The sequence below is a fragment of the Mesoplodon mirus genome, assembly GCF_964341445.2.
Source record: "Mesoplodon mirus genome assembly, chromosome: 10".
NCBI lineage: Eukaryota > Metazoa > Chordata > Mammalia > Artiodactyla > Ziphiidae > Mesoplodon > Mesoplodon mirus.
In genome coordinates, this window is record NC_138986.1 from 43469285 (window position 1) to 43490824 (window position 21540).

The 21540-nt window shown below is 36.1% G+C and overlaps 1 protein-coding gene across 1 annotated transcript in view; it reads right to left on the reverse strand.

Annotated features, from left to right (window-relative positions):
- RFX6 (regulatory factor X6) overlaps positions 1 to 21332 on the reverse strand; it is a gene marked incomplete at both ends in the record, with an annotated part of 56149 nt that extends 34817 nt beyond the window's left edge. The window contains 6 exons of the mRNA XM_082633995.1: positions 2606 to 2633; positions 3970 to 4047; positions 15908 to 15969; positions 17670 to 17793; positions 20684 to 20840; positions 21110 to 21332. Coding sequence (XP_082490121.1) covers positions 2606 to 2633; positions 3970 to 4047; positions 15908 to 15969; positions 17670 to 17793; positions 20684 to 20840; positions 21110 to 21332 — 672 coding nt within the window. The remainder of the gene's footprint in view (positions 1 to 2605; positions 2634 to 3969; positions 4048 to 15907; positions 15970 to 17669; positions 17794 to 20683; positions 20841 to 21109) is intronic.
- Positions 21333 to 21540: the final 208 nt, after the last annotated feature.

Here is a 21540-nt window from a genome sequence, read left to right on the forward strand (position 1 = left end):
GCATCAGCAGGCGGACTCTCAACCACTGTGCCACCAGGGAAGCCCTCTCTTGGCTTCTTGTGCCACTGTATTCTCCTTCCTCTTACCTCTCTGGATTCTCTTCAGCTATCTTGCTGACCCTATTTTTCTTTCCCACTTTTCACAACTCTTTTCTCATAATGTCTTCTCTTCTTATTTATTTTTTCCTAGAAATTTTTATTCATTACCCTGACTTCAGTCACCATCAAACCAAATACCTAAATCCTCTTGTCCAGTCACATATATCCAACTGCTCACTTCAAGTCTACACTGGATGTTTTACAAGCACATCAAATATGGCAAGTTCCAAATTGAACCCCTTATCTTTCTATTCTTTCCACCTGCTTCTCTTCCAGTGTTTCCTAGCTAAAAGCAGTCACTTCTGTCCATCCCTAGGGCTATCATCCTCATTCAGATATTTTCTTATCCAGACTATCCATACATCTATAACATGATGCTCCTCTTGTTTGCCTTCCCGTATGCCAGTGTTTGATATCTGGCAATGTCAGAGACATTTTTGGTTTTCACAACGAGGAGGAGGGAAGGCTATTGGATTCTAGTGGATAGAAACCAGAGACACTGTGATGTTGCTAAATATCCTACAATGACAGTACATCTCCCACTACACAGAATTATCTGGCCTAAAATGTCAGTGGTACCAAGGCTGAGAAACCCTAATCTATGCTGTTCCATCTGTCTGGACCACTCTTCTTCCCTCGGCCCCTACTCCTCCTCCAAACTCCTTCTTATTCTCAGTTCTTTCTTTAAATGTCACTTCCTGTAGGAAATGTCCTTAACCACTTAAACCAGGTTAACTCTCAAGACACCCTTTATAATTAGTTATGATTATGTGCTCAAGATAGGTTTTTCTGCTACACAGTAAAGGATCAAATCTATCCGTTCACTATTTTGCCCCCTCATACCTGTATCACCACATATCTACTGATTAACATTTCAACCATGGGTTAAAAAAATAGAACTTTATTGTGAATTTTTAAGAAAACAAATATATCTCAGCCTCAGTTTCCTTAGCTGTAAATTGGCAATATTATCACCTATTTTCCCTACCTCACCGTTCTTAATGTTCAAATGACCTGAAGTATATGAAGGTTTGCACTGACAGTCTCACACCCTGAGCAAACTGTGATGGCTGGTCACTCTAAGTACAAAATAGTTTTTTTTAATTTCAACTTTGTTAAACAAATATTTTATCATAATTTTTAAAAAGTATTTAGAGTATTTTTGAGCCTTTAGAAAGCCCTTAACTGTGCTCATTTATATAATCATCACAATAATGATACTCTATTATTGCTTCCGGTAGCTTTAGAAAAATAGGTTTTATAGCCTAACCAAAATATTTTAGTTTTACTTTATTAACAAAACCTACACCTGAGTTTTGATTGTGCTCTTCTAAGGAGGAAGCAGTAGACTTGAGAGAGATTTTTCTTTTATTCGATAAAGTGAGGCTTGCCATCTGCATGCTGTACCAGCTAATGGACCGCTGGTACCACCAGTCTCTTCAAAGTGGTAGAAAGAACACCTGAGAGAAAATGACTTAAATTCCCTATTGACATAAACTTCAGTCAACTGAAGTGTACTTCTAAGTCAATATTTTTGCACTTTCACAACCGTTTATCTAATAAAGAGCTATTATTTCATTGATAAAAAGAGCAATCTGGAGGATTTTATTATGTAATTAGCCATTAACTGTATTAAAAGCACTGGTGGAAAAAAATTGGTCATTTCAGAGGGTTGGGGGCTTTATATTATTTCTTAATATGCCTGCAACATTTCACCAAACTAATGGAGCTTACAATTTATGTCAGGTCCAAATTTACCACACAACACATTATCATGTGCCCTCAGTTCTGTGGCACCTCCTTTAATGATTAGTGAACTTGAGGATAATGAAGGCCTTATCATGTGCCTAATTAGCCATGCAGTCCCTAATGGTAGTTTAACTCATTTAGATAAAGTCAGTTTGCTGATCTGTTCTTTGGCTGGGAGTGAGAAGGAGGAGGGTAGTCTAGGGAGAAAGTGTGTGCTGTGCACGTGGTGGACCCTTTCTCCTTAGTTCCCAGCCCTGCCATCCCCATCTCCACCCCCAGTGCAGAAGAGATCAGCAAACTGACTGATACACACACACACACACACACACACACACACACACACACACACACAGTGAAACAATCAAGCATAACATTTGGGTTTCTTGATAACTAGCAAACATTTTGTCTAGACAGGTATATGCCAAATACTAATTCTTTCCATATCCTCAGCTGTAGGCTTTCTGTTTATATTTAAATAAAAATTTCTTGGATCAATAGTGGTCTTTTTTTTAATAATCTTTCAGTATTTGATATTAGGTAAGGGTAATTGAAAAATTACCCCTCCTAGGGTAATTGCAGGTGGTTCAGTAGGTCCATGTAAAGAATCATTAGTTGCCACCAAATCTAACTTAGCTCCGTCTAAAGTCCTCAGCCATTCAAGGGACTCAATAAAGGACATTTATTTCTATATTTGCCAATAAGGATGAATAACTCCTATTGTTAAACAGATGTAAAATAGAAATGAAACTAGTTCTTACCTCATTCTTCAGCTTGCTTCCAGAAAACCTTAAAAATCAGAACATTTTTCATTAGTTAAAAATACATATACAGTTATATCTATCAAGGAAATGCAAAGGACCTACAAAAGTAGTAACCTTATATCACGATCAGTGAAATAAATCTGGAGAAATTTGTTTGATTTTCAAAGGGACCCAAGCATCTTTCTCAACTTACTAATAAAATAAGTCTATTACGGGAAAGTTAAATAAAGGATATTTAGGGAAGTCAGGTAAGATCTGAGGCAATCAAAGCACACTTGATATTAAATATGTGTGCGTTCTGGCCTGTATTTTCACTTCACAGTGAGTAGTGGTTAGTAAGCTGCCGTTATGTTCTTTGTAATATCTGAGTTCATCTTAGTATGACTAGGGGGACTAAAATTATTTTTTTTCACAAGATACCTTACTTTTAAAACTAATTCATTCTTTTGAGAGCAGTTCTTGGGAAATCATGCCATAAAGCAATCTCAGATGCAGATTTAATCATTTGGAGCTCCAGTATTTTTAAAAATAATAATTGCAGGGCTTCCCTGGTGGCGCAGTGGTTGAGAGTCCGCCTGCCGATGCAGGGGGAGATGGGTTCGTGCCCCGGTCCGGGAAGATCCCACATGCCGCGGAGAGGCTGGGCCCGTGAGCCATGGTCGCTGAGCCTGCGCGTCCGGAGCCTGTGCTCCGCAATGGGAGAGGCCACAACAGTGAGAGGGCCGCGCACCACAAAAAATAATAATAATAATAATTGCATATTATCACTGGTTTCATTAGATGTCCCCTTACTTGTCAATAAACTCCGCCTGATAGTTGATGACAGATTAGAGCAATATGTTCTTTATATTCATTTGTGTTTTTTCTTTCACAGAGACTCAGTAGCTTAGGTCAGTAGCTTTATCTTACTAAGGTAAGCTGGTATATCAAAATATATGTGATTAGAGATGATTATAATAAACTTTTCATCTTTGTAAGATACTGGTCAAGCACATAGATCCTTAAAACAAGTTACCTCTTAGAAAAAAAAAATTACATTTTCTGCCTTTATTTTGTTGAATCTAGCTTGAAAACAGATTCAGCCTTATAAGTAAATATTAATTTGAAAGCAATTCTGCTTCCCTGATTTCTCTTTTACATCTCTTTGGGATCCCTGGTTCACCATTAATTTCTTATTAATGATTGCAAAGTATATTAATTGCCCAGTCATTGTAAATAAATGCCCATACAAAGTTAAAATTAAGGTTTGATGCTTAAAGGAAAATATCTCAATAAGCAAAATTAGTAAGTCATTTTATTCAATAAATATTATACATATTTAAAGACATACAGAACTTATCTTGAAGATAGTGGAACTCTACCTTGTCAGGCCTTTTCCAGAATAAACGGAGTGGTAATATGCACTGCTCTCTTTTATGCCAATCCCATAATAATGATACCTAGAGCAAGAATAGGAACCAGCTCTGCATTAATGTAGTTTTTTGAAGGGGAAAAAAGAGACTAAAGTAGAATTGAAGTAAACCGCAAGTAAGAACTGCAACCTCTTGGTTGCATCTTCCTTTCCTGATTTTTTCCTGATTAAGTAACATCTTAATGTGTTTAATCCTTCTTTAATGGTAACTAATTCTACTTATGGTCATATTTCTGGCTCCAAGCTTGAAAAAGACAGGAGAATTGCCTACTGCTAATCCCCCCTCAAACCTCTAAAAAATTAGGTTTCAAAAACCAAAACAAAAAAAAAATTATAATTGCAGGCATTTAACTGCAGGCACTTAAATTTGTAAATGTAGACATTGGCTCTAAGTATATCAAGCATATCTATCTGCAGACTGCTTGGTTCAATTTGCATGTGGTCAACTGAATAAGAAAATGGTGGGTTTTCTTTGTAGTACATCTATTGAATGGAGAAAAGAGTATAACATTATGTGTGGGAAAGACGTTGATGTCATGCATCGGAATATGTACGAAGCATCTGACCCTTTGAAAGTTATTTTCCTCATGAGGAATGAGAAGCCCAAGTCACTGTCATTTTCACTTCAAACTTTTGTGCAACAATGGGGAAAAAACATCTCTGTGATGAATCAATGGAAATATGAAACATGGACTGTAACAGTTATGAATAATTTGTTATAAATGTACCTATGGATCCTGAGCCACAGGCAAATGTAGCATCTCTCAAGTTGTACCTCATTCTCCAAAACTGCAGACCCCAGATTTACTCCATGCCCAAGTACAAATGCTACACATGTGACATAACCACTAGTCAGACTGGGTATTTAGTGAGGGTGACCAAAGCCTGCTAATTTCTGCCTTTACGCTTCTTTCCCCTCTCTGTGCACCACACAGCACCATTACCTATCTGGTTACTTACCATTTCAATCTGCATTCATCTAAGATCAGGGAAGGAATGAAATAAAAGAATAAGGGGGTTTCCATAGACTTCAGTGTAACCATATTTAAAACTTTATTTCTTAGCATCACCATCTGAGTTTAAAGTGGACAGGACAATGAAGGATCTATGCTTCAAGGCCCCTTTGCTGACCTCAGTAATAAAGAAGGGACTTGTCAGAGCAACTCTACCCCTAAATGTTTTCAAGGCTCAGGACGAGAGTACAAATGGAGGCCCACATACCTTACACCTAATTACTTAAAATATATAAATCAAGCGAACACATTGTGAAATAAAATGTCCCTGTCCTCCTATCTCGACAATGTACCTCCATAATGATCTAGTAGGTAATTCTGAGCTTAGAATGCCTAGACTCCTGGAGTTCCGTGAGGAAACATGGTGGTGGGAGGAGGGCCGCCCCCAGCTCCCTTATCTCCCCAGCCTCTGCTGCTTTGTTCACTGTGAGGGGCCTCTTGAGAACACTCCAGCCTCCATGTCCAAGATCCACTCTCACACACACCCCAGACAGCTGCCCCCTGGGGGAGGCACCCATCTGGTCTATGTCTCCTGAGGATGGATGAGGGAAGAGGCCCACTTCGGCCCAGGAGGCAGGCCTGAGACTGTTCGAAATTCTTGGGCCCCACAGACCTGAAATGTGAGCTTGAAGTGGGATGCAGTCTCGGGGGACACATTCACTCAGGCAATGGACTCCTTGTCTCCTGGGAAGGAGATCAGCTGGAGGAGGGGAGGAACAGAGCCCTCTATAAGTAAGAGTCCCAGAGATGGCTTCTCTCCCATTAGGTTCTAAGGGCAGAGAAGTTGCCTCTAATGACCCTGGGCCATTTGAGATGGAGAAGAAAGAGTTTTTAAATATGAAAAAATTACACATATTATAATAAGAAATGTTTCAGAAAGGGCTGTTATGTTTGAGAAACAGTAATGGAGGGTGATCACGGTAGTGAAGGTATTTTATGAGTGTGGCAGACTGGGAACAAGTTTTCAAATCCTCAGTTTTGGTAGAAGGACAATAGCAGTCTGTTAACCTGAACAGAAGAAACTCCATTTTTACAGTAAGAAAATACTCCTCCAGTAGATAAGGGAAAAGAACCTCTACAGTATATTGGAACAAAGGGAGAAATGAAGGAAATATGAAACTTAAGCAAAGGACATTACAAAAAGCAGCTATATTAATAGAAATTGATAAGGTAAATACCTAAAACCATAACAAATGAACAGATTTAGATGATATTCAGCCAAGCCTATTAGGATTAGTGAGTGAACATGAGTCTGAAATAAGTATAACTATTTTTCTTTATTAGATTTTAGAACTAATATACCAAAGAAAATGTCTTTGTATTAGAAGAAATAAAGCAAGAGATGCTTGAGAACAAGAGAATCTATTACAATGGAAATATATTGCAATTTCATGGTCTTTTGCAAAGCTTGCTGTTTGTTCTATGGATGCTACAGTTTAAATAACTTCATTCTAGCCACTTGCTAAAGCAATACATGTTAAGCATTGCTTTAAAAGTTGATAAATCTTCTTTTACTATAACTTTGATCTTCTTGTTTCTCATCTATAATCCTTGTCTCAACATGTAAATAATATTATACCATGGTAAAGTGGTTTGCCATGCAGACTGAGAAGAAACTACATTGCCTTCACGGTGGTAGACAAAAATCAAGATAAATCAAAAGGATAACCATGAGTTCAACAAATATTAGATGGCACACTAATCCTGACCACTGTGAGAGCTGTCAATACAATGATTAAAAACTGACATGGATAATCGAGCCAGGAACATATATGCTTCTGAATTCTACCCTAGTCCATGGTTTCCTGAGCCAGACTGCCTGCCAGTCACAGAACAGTGACCACACTGAGCAGCCCTGAGGCAAATTTTACTTCCATTTTAAAAAAATCACTTGATGAACACTTTTTGTAAAAATGGCAACATCCTTTAGGACCCAATGAATGCTGAGTAACATGGATTTGTAATTCTTTTCTTACTTAGGATATTTAAGGAAAGGATATTTTTATTACAATTCATTTGTTCCTTATTTTTGTAAAACAACTATTATTTTGCTTCCTCCTTTCTAATCATTAGGGCAGAATATCTTTAAAAATAGAAGTACTTAATACCTCCACTTACATTTAGAGTCAAAATTTTACATCTAAAAAAAAAATCTTTTAAGTAATGTATTTTATTCGTAGGCCAAATGTAAATGACACCATCAACCAGACACACATTGACACCCAAGGAAGGTAACTTGGTCAGCTACATTCCACTCTACAAATGAGAAGCAGCATGTCCTTTTCTCATTAGCAATGCCTCATAATTTAGACATGTTGATGTAGCTGAGCATGTTATATCAATACAATCTTATAATTATGCTGGCCCACAGGGAACGAGTGAAAAAGTGAACTCTTTCCTTCAAACATGTACTTAATGCTTATTGTGTGCTACGTGCTGAGGATTCAAAAAGAGACAGATGAGGGTTTCTGCCCTGGAGGAGTTGATAGTCTTGTGGGGGAAAAAAGCATGCAAAGAAAGAACTGCAATACAAAATTAATATGTGCTAAAATTGAAGCAGGTGATAGTAGGTACTAATATAAATAGTTACCATTTATTGAGCAACTGTTACATGTAAAAAACTTTATGTATACTTCATCTCAAATTTCCACAGCAGCCTGCAAGTGAAGTAATATCTCCGTTTCAAAGCAAAGTTCAAAAAAGTTTATGTGATTTGTTTGGAAAAAATATGTGAAAAGTTATGGGTTTGAAGACAAAATTCAAACCCAAAGCTCCACAGAGCACTCTTTGTTTCAACAGACTATACTCAAGATGCAAAATATGTATGTATATGTAATTTTGTATCTCAGTTTTATTTATAATTAGAAGTTCTTAAATGAAATATAGTTTGAGTATGCTTGCACTCAGCATATATACTCTCTCTTCAACTTCAGCATGAATCTTTAAGAATTGATAACTAACTTGAATCATTAAGAACTATACCATTGATCTGAATGTTTCATATTTGAAATTCCATATATAAACAGACTCCCTCTAGAATATAAGCTCCCTATAATAGGAACTCAATAAACATTTGTTGACTAAATAAATTTATAATATGAAAAAAGTTAAAAATAACAATGTGTCATAAAGAAAATTTTATAAGCAGGAATTTTTAATAAAGGGCATGCATATAGTATCATATACTTAAACATAGCACAATTTAAAATCTGGTAGAGATTAAAAAGCCTCTTGTCTAATGTGATGTAAGGAAATCTACTAATTCCTTTAACTCTACCACTAGTACTGTATAAACTTATCTATTTCTATCAGAGTTACTTGCCCTCTACAAATAACACGTGCTTTCCTCACTTTGTGCCTTTCCTTTTTGAGCTCTTCATTGGGAATGCCCTTCTTCCTTCATGTCCCCATTTCTTATCCGTGCCTCAAGGCGCAGCTTCAACACATGAAGCTTTACCTGGTCTCTTAGGCAAAATTAATTTCTCTGTCCTTTGAACTCCTCTCTTGGTCAGTTATCCCATGGAGCTTTGCATCTTCTGCTAATGGTATATGTATACACGGCTTACCTCCCCTACTAACCTAAAGATTTGGAGGAAGGGAATTTCATCTTCCCCTTCATTGTGTTCCCCCTTAGAAATTACTGTAAAGAAAAATCCTTATTTATTGGACCAGTCAATGTGTTCTGCTAGAAATCTGGAAACTGATAAAACACAAATTCTCTTAAAGCCCAGTTGTTTTCAATAACTGCTTCCTAGGACTGTGCCTTTCCAGGTTACTGGTAAAATATTGGCATTGAACAAAAGTTGTATCCCTAAACAATGCATATAAGGGACATGCAATCAGCGTATTTAGGTGGAAAGACTAGAAATTGCTAGAAATACAAATCTCAATATTTTGCAATGACCATTGTAATGCTTTAGCACAATTCATATCCAGTTTCTTCTGGAGCCAATAAAATAATCTTCCCCTTTAATCTTCCTTTTAGTCTAACTAGGAACATGTTATCGTCTGAGTGATGATTTAGTGTCTTTGAGAAGAGATAATAAATGAGCAGCTCTCTATCTTCCTAACAGCTGAAGATAAACCTCATAAAACCGGGGAGAGTAATTTCATACACAGTTTACATGGATTTTTCATCTCACTTGCAACATTTTATATCACTATTTTGTTGTTAATATATTACCCTAAAATAAATCTTGCTAGGAAATATTTGCCAGAAATATTCTAGCATAACAAGAATATATACAGGTAAATGTTGAATAAAAAGTGACATTTGCCTCACTGTAGGCTAACTAGTTTTTAAATTTTATATACCAATAGCTAATGCCTATCCTGTAGGTTACTCTGAATAAAGATTCCCAAACATTTCACAGTTCTTTCTCCCTATATGATTTTTATTTTAAAAGATATATGATAACTGCTTAAAAATCCTAGATGTGATTAGCTAATTTCTCTAAGAAAATGTTTGCATAATACAAGTAGTCTTTGTAATTATCTAACAAAATTGTCTTCATTCATTAGCATCAACAGTCCTTAGCCTTGTATCAAGTGACAGATATCATTTACATTTTAGGAATAAAGAAGAATAATTAATTAATTTTTATGCCCACATTTTACAGTGAATGTGTTATATTTTAATAGGACAAATGAAATTATTGCTCCTCTTTTTAGTACTAAAGTATTTACCTTGTGTCTAATACTTTTCTTCATTTGCTGATCAATTTATACCTGCACCTATATTTCTTCTTTTCCATTTTGTCATTATATAGAATTCCTGAAACATATGTTCCCACTGAGCTAGTAGCCCTGATGTTAGTTTACATTATACAAATGATAACTGATAAGGAAATGATGGGATTAAGTTGTTCAGGGAGTTGCAATAACTTACTATGATAAGAGCAGCTGCCATATCAGTTTTATTAACCCACTAAATCACTACTAATAAATAAGATAATAGCTTTTATCCATCATGTCTGAAAACCAAGATGTGACTGATCAAAGTCTACAAGAAATTAAAATGTAACTTCAAATCAAACAGTTTACTGTGTGCATGAAATCTCATGAAATCTAATAGGTGGGCTCAACTGTGTTCTCCCTTACCCTGCTGAGCCATTTTGAGCAAGGGTGGGACATGGCCTCTTTTGCTAATCATTATATCTTTAGGGCCTAATCAGCACCAGGACAGACGTAAAATGTTTACTAAATAAATGAATATTAATAGTGAAAATTTTTTGACAGCATGTACCCTATCTTACTATTGTTTGCACCTCAAAAACTCTTTGGCACCATGCTTTGTCATCAATATAAATATGAATGGATTGATTATCCTTGCTATAATACATTCATAACATAAAATAGGCAAGAATTACCTTTCATTAGATACTCTTTGTACCTATAGAATTTTGATTCATTTTTATTTATTCAAAATCTAAATTTAAAAATTTTGGGACTTCCCTGGTGGCGCAGTGGTTAAGAATCTGCCTGCCAATGCAGGGGACATGGGTTCGAGCCCTGATCTGGAAAGATCCCACGTGCCGCAGAGCAACTAAGCCCGTGCACCACAACTACAGAGCCTGTGCTCTACAGCCCGTGAGCCACAACTACTGAGCCCAGGTGCCACAACTACTGAAGCCCATGCGCCTAGAGCCCTTGCTCCACAACAAAGAAAAGCCACAACAATGAGAAGCCCAAGCACTGCAATGGCCCCCGCGATGCAACTAGAGAAAGCCCGCACAGAGCAACGAAGACCCAACACAGCCAAAAATTAAAAAATAAATAAATAAAATTATTTTTTTTTTAATTTTGCACAGGAAGAAAATCAGGATATATTATTAGTATTGGTGGTAAATCAAAGAGAAGAAAAGAAAAACACAAAAGCAAAGTCAGTTTTTATCTTGGTTTTCAGAACGTGCAGAATCTGCCATTGGGATTGTTGGTTTTCTTGGCAGGGAGGGGATGGTAAGAGAAAATGAAGGGATGGAGCGCAGAGCTTATTAAATATTTATAAATTAATACCAAATTTATTCATATATTAGAAATAATTCAATAGATATTTAGTGATAGTATGTTTTGGGAACTATGAAAATACAAGGTTTTACAAAATTACTAGTAAAATTGGGAGAAATTATAAATTCCTGTTTCTCCAAAATATGCTTACTTCTTCATTTATATTTCTATATCATCAATTGTTCATATTTCCATATACATAAAAATGTTTTTCATCAAATGTAAATTTTTAAAATATTAAACATCCAATAGAAATTATGATTGTGAAGATAATATACCAACACAGAGAACATTTTGGACAAAAATTAAAAGCAGAAAGCAAAACTGTGTTTGTGCTACAAATTTGCTTTTATAGAAAACATAAATATCTCTACACAAATATAAAATAATTTTAAATGCCTTATGATTGATGCTTGAGAAATGTTGTTAGCTCTCTGAAGAAGAATCTAATATATTAATTAACATTTAAAACTGTTAGATCAGAAAAAATAAATAAGGAACCTCCATACTGTTCTCCATAGTGGCTGTATCAATTTACATTCCCACCAACAGTGCAAGAGGGTTCCCTTTTCTCCACACTCTCTCCAGCATTTATTGTTTGTAGATTTTTTGATGATGGCCATTCTGACTGGTGTGAGATGATATCTCATTGTAGTTTTGATTTGCATTTCTCTAATGATTAGTGATGCTGAGCATTCTTTCATGTGTTTGCTGGCAACCTGTATATCTTTTTTGGAGAAATGTCTATTTAGGTCTTCTGCTCATTTTTGGATTGGGTTGTTTGTTTTTTTGATATTGAGCTGCATGAGTTGCTTGTATGTTTTGGAGATTAATGGAATGAAACGGAGTTATTTGTAGTGAGGTGGATGGACCTAGAGTCTGTCATACAGAGTGAAGTAAGTCAGAAAGAGAAAAACAAATACCGTATGCTAACACATACATATGGAATCTAAAAAAAAAAAAAAAAGAAAAAGAAAATGGTCAGAAGAACCTAGGGGCAAGACGGGAATAAAGATGCAGATCTACTAGAGAATGGACTTGAGGATACGGGGAGGGGGAAGGGTAAGCTGCGACAAAGTGAGAGAGTGGCATGGACATATATACACTACCAAACGTAAAACAGATAGCTAGTGGGAAGCAGCCCCATAGCACTGGGAGATCAGCTCGGTGCTTTGTGACCACCTGGAGGGGTGGGATAGGGAGGGTAGGAGGGAGGGAGACGCAAGAGGGAGGAGATATGGGGACATATGTATATGTATAACTGATTCACTTTGTTATAAAGCAGAAACTGACACACCATTGTAAAGCAATTATACTCTAATAAAGATGTTAAAAAAAAAGAAAAAATAAATAAAATTTATACCTCAAAAACTCAAAAGTTCAATTAAACAGTATTTTGTTGGGCTTCCCTGGTGGCGCAGTGGTTGAGAGTCTGCCTGCCGATGCAGGGGGAGATGGGTTCGTGCCCCGGTCCGGGAAGATCCCACATGCCGCGGAGCGGCTGGGCCCATGAGCCATGACCACTGAGCCTGCGCGTCTGGAGCCTGTGCTCCGCAACGGGAGAGGCCACAACATTGAGAGGCCCGCGTACCGCAAAAAAACCCAATATTTTGTTGATATGACTGATATAGGAAAGAAGAAGCTTTATCAGTTGACAAAGCACAAACTTTAGAGCCAGATAAACCTTGATCTAAATGCCAACATTGTTATTTTATAGTATCTTTGTGGCCTTGAGCAAGTCAGTGATCTTTGAACTGCAGTTTCCTCCTTTGTAAAACACAGTAATTCCAATCTTGTATTGTCATTGTGAGGATTAGAGAGTGTGTGTGTCTGTGTGTGTGTGTGTGCTGCTCAGTAAATAATAACTTTTAATGCATTGCTGATTTTTGGATACATTGTGAATATCATATTATTATTATTAATAATTTCATTACTGTTAAGGATAGTGAGGTTGAAAGCATACTAATGTCTCCATTCATTCCTATACTTTTTCATTTAATTCTCACACCAAACCTGTAGATAATGGCATATCCAACTTATTGATGAAAAGCTGAACAGCTCATCTAGTTGTATATGGGAATATGGGATTAAAGCTCAGATTTGTCCAATTTTAAACCTCATGCTCCTAACCACTAGGCAACTCTGCCTTTTGATATATTATCTTCCAAGATAAAAAAATCCAAGGGTATTTCTTGGAAATAAATAAAATCAGGAAAAGTATCTCGCTAAGAATAATTACATCAGAATATTAACAATGACAAAATACACAAACTCTACATCTTGCCATATCTTTCAAAATACGTAGTTTACATATAGAAAAAAATTTTCCCCATGATATGAAAATACCAAAAATATAATATGCAAGTTATAAAAAGCAAATGGCACATCAGGTAAGTAGGAAAAAATTCAAATTGTTAATGCTATGCTCTTGGGCATCTGTTCTCAGATACCAAACAAATTGCCTGAAGTCACTACATATTGTTACAACATAAACCTACACACTGGAGCCTCATTGTGTCACAATGGACAAGGTTAATGATTCATCCCTAATCCTAAAGGCTCCTTCTAGGATTAATTGACTTTCTCTGCAGCCTGCCTGCCTGTCCTCTTGTAGATCCTGTGAAGAGGATTTCTCTGCATTGCTTTGCCTCTTTTTCCACTATCTATCTATCTCAAACACTATCTAATCTTTTCTCTACCTACACAAGTCAGTAGGAATCTATTCAGTAGAAATTAGGCAGTTAAACTGATTCGACTTTGAAAAAGAGCTGACTTGGTTAGAAGGAATGAGCCAGTTTTGTCTTTTTTCAATCTGGCATTTCATTTCTCAGGCCACAATACTATTAACATTAATAGGAATCAATTAAATAGATATAAATTGATAATCTATTATGTAGCAGACCACAGAAATAGTATGAAAATGGGTGAGACAAAGTCTCTGTCCTCAAAATACCACCTTTTGAGGGGAGGAGATAAGTTAATTTCGCATTAGGGTAGGTATCAAAAACTGCTATGAGGGTGCAAAGAAAAGCCTACAAAACATCAAGAGGCTAAGAAAAGATTCAAAAGACGAGGAAGTTCAGGAGACATTCTTTTAAATGGATAGGATTTCAACACACTTCTAGGGGAAAGGGCATTTTTCATGGAGGAAGACAGCATGAACAAAACAGTGGTGGTTGAGAGGGAAGCAAAGGGGACTGGGCAATAAATTGGTGAGAGCATAGGCTGCATGCTGAAAAGTGAGAAGTAGATAATAAGGTAAGAAAATGGTTTGGGACTAAATCATAATGGACCTTGAATGTCAAGGTGAGAAAAGTTTGTCATGAACAGGTGAAAATGTCTGAGGATGACAGAGAAATGATTGAATCTGAACTTCAGAAGGTCAGTTTGGAAGAATGGTATTGAACGGACTAAAAAGACAGAGTCAAGGCCAGTTTTTGAAAGTGAGAATGGAGAGAGAGATTCAAGAGAATTCATAATAAAGTAGGATCTATTCTTTTGGCAAGTGACTGAGCCAAAAGACTGAGCTAGCCAATAGAATAGCCACAAGTTACATGTGGGTATTAAGCATCTGAAATGTGATTAGTCTGAATTGTGATGTGCTGTAGGTATAAAATACACACAGGATCTCAAACACTTGGTAGGAAAGAAAGAATGTAAAATACCTCATTAATAATTTTAATTTTTATTATATGGTTAAACGATCATGTTTTGGATATGTTGGATTAAATAAAACATAGTAAAATCAGTTTCATCTGTTCCATCTTACTTTTTTAATGTGGCTACTAGAAATTTTTGATTTAAATATGTGGTCACATTATATTTCTTTGGACAATGCTGGACTGGATGTTAGAGCTGAAGGAGACACTGGACAAACTAGAAAATAAGTGGCAGAAGAGGGAAGAGGACTTGGTAGTGTTGCAACAGAGAAGCTGTAGGGGAAGTTTTATGCATTTATTTGTTTTAAGAAGACATTATCAGCAGGTTCAAATGCTAGACAGGTGCCTAGGAAGATCAGTAACAGTAAAAACGAGCCATTGAGTTTTTGCCCAGGTAAAGAAATGGACAGGACAGAGGCATGTGATCAGTGCTAAGGCAAGTGAGCAGATAGCTACTCTCAAGAAATAGCAGAGAGAAGAAAAATAACAGAGCAATGACAAAGAGTATAGCAGGTTTGAGACAATTTTATTTTATCAACACAGAAGAGATCTAGGTATGTTTGTAGACAGAAGGAAAGGAACAACTAAAAACACAGTGGACAGAAGAAATAATGGGTGAACATGAACCTGTAACTGGGGGTTCTACAGAGGTTGCCACAAGAGATAAGGAAAGCTAAAGTTATCAAGAGAGAGAATTCATGACTGCTTATTTTATATTTATATTTCCATTGAGTCATATGGGCATGGCATTTGTCTTGAAGAGAAAAGAGGGGAATATAAAGAAATTATCATCTGGGAAAGAAAACCAGAGGAAGAACCTGGACCATGTTCAACCCCTGGCTTTGGCCTTGCTCTTTGGAAGTGTTGTGGATTCCATTTGGTCACTTATGTGGCCATATGTAATTCCCTTTCATGACACTGGTACCTTCAGTCGTGGCTTTAAGATTACAAAAATGATTCATTTAGATTATTTCATCAGAAAAAATAATATATTATGATTTTTCTGTGTAAGTTTTGCTTTTTAAACATTATTCTAAAATCCACTTATTTTTCTTTTTAGGTCTTAGAGTTGGTAAAAGTCTGCTTTATTAAAAAGAGAATACCTAGTTCTATTCACTGATAAAGACAATACTTGTTTCACATTGCATTAGTCCTCATATACAATGCATCATATGTACAGATCTGAAATGTGCTCATCCATGTGCCTTACTTTGAATGGCCTCTTGTTCCAAGCCGCCGAGTCGTCAAGAGGGGAAATTTTTGACGAATTGTCTAAAAAGAAAGTCAATTACTTTAGTTTTGAGAAAGTGCGTGGTTCTGTTGCAAGCCTCTCATATTCATTTAATTCTAGAAAGCAAATGTTGAACTTTGAGTAAATATTTAGTCTGGAAAAGATAATATCATACACATATTGATACATAATGACACATCAGCAAAGGGAGGGAGGTGCTTTTTTGATGACATTGTTCTACTGCCCTTTTCTCAATGTCCAAAGCAGATCATACCAATATCTGCTCTTGCTTGATGTTACTGCCAAAGCAATTATTACTTCATGTATGTGCTTTGTGGGAAGATTTGGGTTTCTTTATAGTAATCCTTTGCAGAGATTTACCCACAATTAAGTATCTATCTCCAACCCTGAAAGGACATGGACATTTTCTTTGCCTTACCAGATCTTCAAAGCAGTGTTTGAAACTTTTTCTTTTCTACGTTCCTTTCTCTAAATTGGCTAAAAGTTAGCATTTGATTAAAGAACAAAAATCTCTTCTACATAAAACAGGGTTTTTAACCTGAATCTTCGGAGATCCATACATGATCTTCTAAAGGCTCCATGGCACACTCTGTGTATTAATATGTGTTAATTTCTTGGGGACTGGTTCTGTAGTTTTTATCAGATTCTCAAGGTGTTTTATGGCTCCCCAAACAGTTAAGAATGACTGCCATAAGGGGCACTAATAAAATATTAAAGCTAAAATGGATATTAGAAGTTGTCTTATGCAGCCTCCTCATTTTACAGAATGAGTGAACTGAGTTTTGAGGAAGTTTAGTGCTTTTCAGTTCTCGCAACAAATTAGAGTCTAGGCTAGCACTTAAATCACTGGATTACCATGCCTTTATCACACTGTCTTCTGTAAACAATAGGTTTTCAAAATAAATTAATAAATTATTTTAGTTAAAAAAAACTGGGAAGCCAGACCATAGTAATCATTATTTTCTAGACAACGAGTCCCTCTACAGGTTAGAATTTGGATTTCAGTTTATAAGAGATGCAGTATTTGAGATCTAAGCTTCTTACAATTTTTCTGGGATATCCTTGGTTTTAGATAATAGAGCAAGACAAGAATCTCAAAGAACAAGTCTTTCCCAAGAGACTGATATTGTTTCCTGATTCTTAAAATGAGATCAACATATGTAAGTACAGTAATGTCAGCTATATAGATTCCCATCCTAACCACACAGATTGGGTAAAAAGGAATGTTTTTAAATGAGAGAAATTTAACCAATCCCATCACGACATCTTGGAGTTTGGAGTGTAAATATACTTAGAGCAAATGGAGAATTAGGAGAACTATTTATGAAATAGAATAAACACAGTCACCAATTACATTAACAAGATACCTGTCACCTCCACTTAATTCTGCTTCTCAATACAGGCCATACCATACTCTTTAATGTATCCATCTTTGAAAGGAAATATTATTGCTCAAATAGAGCTTCCTTTAAGGTCACATTAAATTCTTCTAATAGCCAGGGTTCTAATATTCAAAGCATATAGTAATTCAAGGTAAAACAAATAGTAGGTAAAATCTAGGTTAAACATATAATAGTTCCAAATGCAGCCAAGAGATTTCATTTACAAAACAGATTTCTTAATATTCTATAAGAAAATTTGAACAGATAAGTTTGTTTCCATACTGTCTTCCTGACATGACTTCAGTTGTAAGGTAGTATAGCCAATAGGTGTTATTTACCTTTCCAAAGGTGGCTGCGCAGGCTGGCTCCAGTTTCTCTTTCCGGCAGAAATCTAAATAGTGAGCATAAAGGATGCACCGTGGTAAGCAAACTCCTTCACATACAATGTAATTCTCTTCAAGCCTAAGAAAAAGGGCAAAGAATTAGGTCAAACCTTTTCTTTATTTCTTCTTTCCTTTCCCCTCTCACGTTGATTTAATGCTCCTTTTGAATACAGACTCTATACAAATGAGTTCTTGAGCAGACATGAGTAGACTTCTTTTTTTCTGGATAATATTAAAAATATGATCACAAGGATTAAAGTTAGAAGAGCAATAACCCCAATGAACACCTGCTAGTGCAGTTAAAATACCATGGCTAAGACAAAACCACTCCTGCCCGGTCCACATCCCAAAGAATAGGTCTTACTTCCGTATAAGCCTTCCCTGTTCAACACGCTTTGCTCTGTGATAATCAAATATGAATAGTGAAATTGAAGGTGATGGTTTTTAAAAATAACATTCTCAACACTAAACATTCTCTTACTTCTGTGTAAGCCTTCCCTGTTCATCACGCTTTGCTCTGTGATAATCAAATACGAATAGTGAAATTGAAGGTGATGGTTTTTAAAAATAACATTCTCAACACTAAAGGGCTGCCACGCTTCAGGTTAGCAAATGTCTATAATCTCTTACTTTCATTCACAAACTAGTTCCAAACACTGAATAGTTAGGGAAGCATGGTGATACATTTATTTGCAAAATACATAAGAGTAAATTAACTTCACTTAAGTTCGAAATGGTACCGATCTATTTCTATCTCTACACTTTATACTGTAATCAGTACTTACAATTACCTAAAAGATCCTGTACGCTAGAAACATACTGTTATTCTCTGTAGATGCCTCCAAACATGACATGTAAATTCAGCTCCATATTATAAACATAATTATATAAACTTTGAAAATTTAGAAGTAATTCCACTTAATTTGGATGCCTGCAATTGCAATTACACACAATTTATATAAATGTAATAACATATATTTAAGTGTTATAAATATCTGAACAGCAGTCAGGAAATCAGAACTTGTAGATTCTACTCTCAATTTTTCTAACCTTTCAGTAGATGATATTGGCTAAAATTTACTTATACTCTTTTTATGTATAGTAAAATCATAATTACTACTATACAAGAGCAATGCAATATAGAATATGCATTCAGATTAAAACTGAGTGAAACTCTTCTAAACTCTTTAGATCTGATTTAACACATTCCCAAGGTGCATGAGATAAAAGCTACAGACGTGTTTCCTAAGCAGGTAAAGCATCAGACATCCATTTTTCTATGACAAAGGAAAAAAATGAATCAAAACCCAATAAAATTTGCATACATAAAACCAAACACCTAGTTGACAGTGAAAATTGAAGTTAGGCAGATTTTTCACTTTAATTTTCAATTCTACTGTTAGGCAGATTTTTCACTTTAATTTTCAATTCTACTGTTTAACATCCCCGCTATAATCTATAACCTTAAGGAAAAAATTATCAGAAAGTAAATAACTCACCTAGGCTATTTTTTTAAATTATGTAACACTTTTTTAAGAGAGAGTATGGAGAATTCAAACAAAATGACAACATTTTATAGTTTCAAAAAATATGAAAATTACTGAGAAATATTCAACTATTTAAAACTATATTTTAATGACATGCATATAATGCCCACTTTTTCACCTGGCTATTTTGATGGTGTAGGCATTATTTTTGTCTTCAAAATACTGAAAAATCCTAGACATAAGTATAATGTTAATTTGGGGTATGACTTTTTTCTTTAATTGTAATGCATTTATATTTATAAAATAAAAACCCAGGTTTGTTTCCATTCATTCAAGTTGAACTGAATAATGCAAGTGATCATTCAAAAGACCTTTATAACATATCTGAAGTCAAAACCTTTTAGCTCCAATTATCCTAAAAAAAATAGTTGTGTCCTAAATATTTCAGATAATTAGCTCAACTATTTACTGCTCTAGTATATTCTTAACCAGTAAATGTGATATCAACTTCAATAGTTAAACCATAATTTTAGAAAGATATTTAGTTTATATTTCAAATATTTGAAAGAGTTAAGGATATAATTAAAAATTTACTACATGCAAATTGTAATTCAGTGTTTAAATAAAATAAGATGTGCTAGTTTTTTTTAAGATACTGTTTTTTCTATTGTATTTTTCTAAGATTTAGATCACACTTTACATATAAACAGATCATGTAACTTATCAGCAAGTAGACATTTTTACTTATTTGTGTCTTATTTGGAATTTGGGAGGAAATTTATAGTTCTATTTTTTCACACTACATAGGGAAGTTTAATATTATGTTTTTACTTTAAATTTCTCTTCCTTTTAGAATATTATAAAATGTTCTGTATATGTAGAGAGCCTACTGATAAACTCTTGGTTTTAAAAGATTTTCCACAAAATCCAGTTAGTGATATTTCACTGTAATAAATCATATGTGAAAGGTAGTTGAACATTTATTTAAGTTAATAGCGTCATCTTAACTGATTTTTCTATGTCTTCTAGTTCAAACACATTTCATCTTATGGCCAATACACAATTTTGAATTTGCCCTCTACGGATAAAGGCACCGTTAAGATCCTTCCTCCTTTTAAGTTGTTTTTAAGAATCATGTTTTATAAACATAAAAATAACAAATATATAAGGACTGAATTGATTGCATGTTAAGCAAATAAGTAATAAAAAATTCATTATTGCTTACATTCAAAGAAATTATAGTTTTAGTCAATAATGAACAGAGTGATGGTTTTTTATTGCAGATCATTTTTCACCTGTACCAGAGTATGTCTCTATACCAAATATTCCGTGAAAACAATTTTTGGATGAATTTCTAAGCGGTTTTTTAAACTTCTCCAAGAAAGTCTGAAGGAGAAGCAAATTGAGAAAAGCAAAAAAATATGAATATTCTGACTTTAAAAATTCAACAGGTGCTTAAGGGTATCCTTGGGCGAGTCTTACCACTGCAGGGTGAGCTGAGTCTGCTTCTTTTTATCCTTCATAATCTGCGTGATGGTTTTCTTCTGAGAGAGGTGTGGATCGGTTGCTTTGGTTTTGCTGTCTTGATTGTCCGCAACCTCTTCTTCAGAGGAAAAGTTACCATTGCTTAAATGCATTTCTGATTGCAAGTTGAAAAGATGATAAAGAAAATCAGAATATACAATCAATTAATTAGCCTCTAAATGTATCTTGGCGTCAAACAGGGTGGCCTATGGGGGCGTTCAGAGGAGAGCTATGCAAAATTCTTTCGACTTAATTTCTAGTTAGCAATCATTTTCCTAGGGGAAATATATGCGCGTCTGCGGTATGTTTCTCTTTATTCTCAGATGCCCTGTAAAAACTACATCCGCGTCCCAATCACGTCCCGGGACGGGGCAGAGCACTCACCGGCTTTAACTCCCAGCGGCGGCTCCGGGTCGTCCGCTTTCTCCCCGCTGCCCAGCGCGTCCCCGGGCTGCGCTTCAGCCGCCAGGTACACCCTTTCTTCGGGGAAAACGAGCAAACCCTTGCTCAGGAGCTGCACACAACACTCCTCCTGGACTTCGGGGGAAACCTGGGGAGAAGCTTGCACCTGCAGGAAGGCGTCTTCCAGCTCCGGGACCTTGGCCATCCTCCTGGCCACGGAGACTCGGGCACCGGCCGCACGACCGGCTCCCAGCGGAGCCCCGAAGCCGGGGCGGGGCGGGGCGGGGCGGGGCTGGGGACCCGGGGCCGCTGGGGCGGGGACGGAGACTGCGGCTCGGGATCCCCCGGGCGAGGGGGAGAAGGAAGGCCGCGCACAGGTACAGCTCGGACCGCCCTGGGAACTGGGTGGGCCG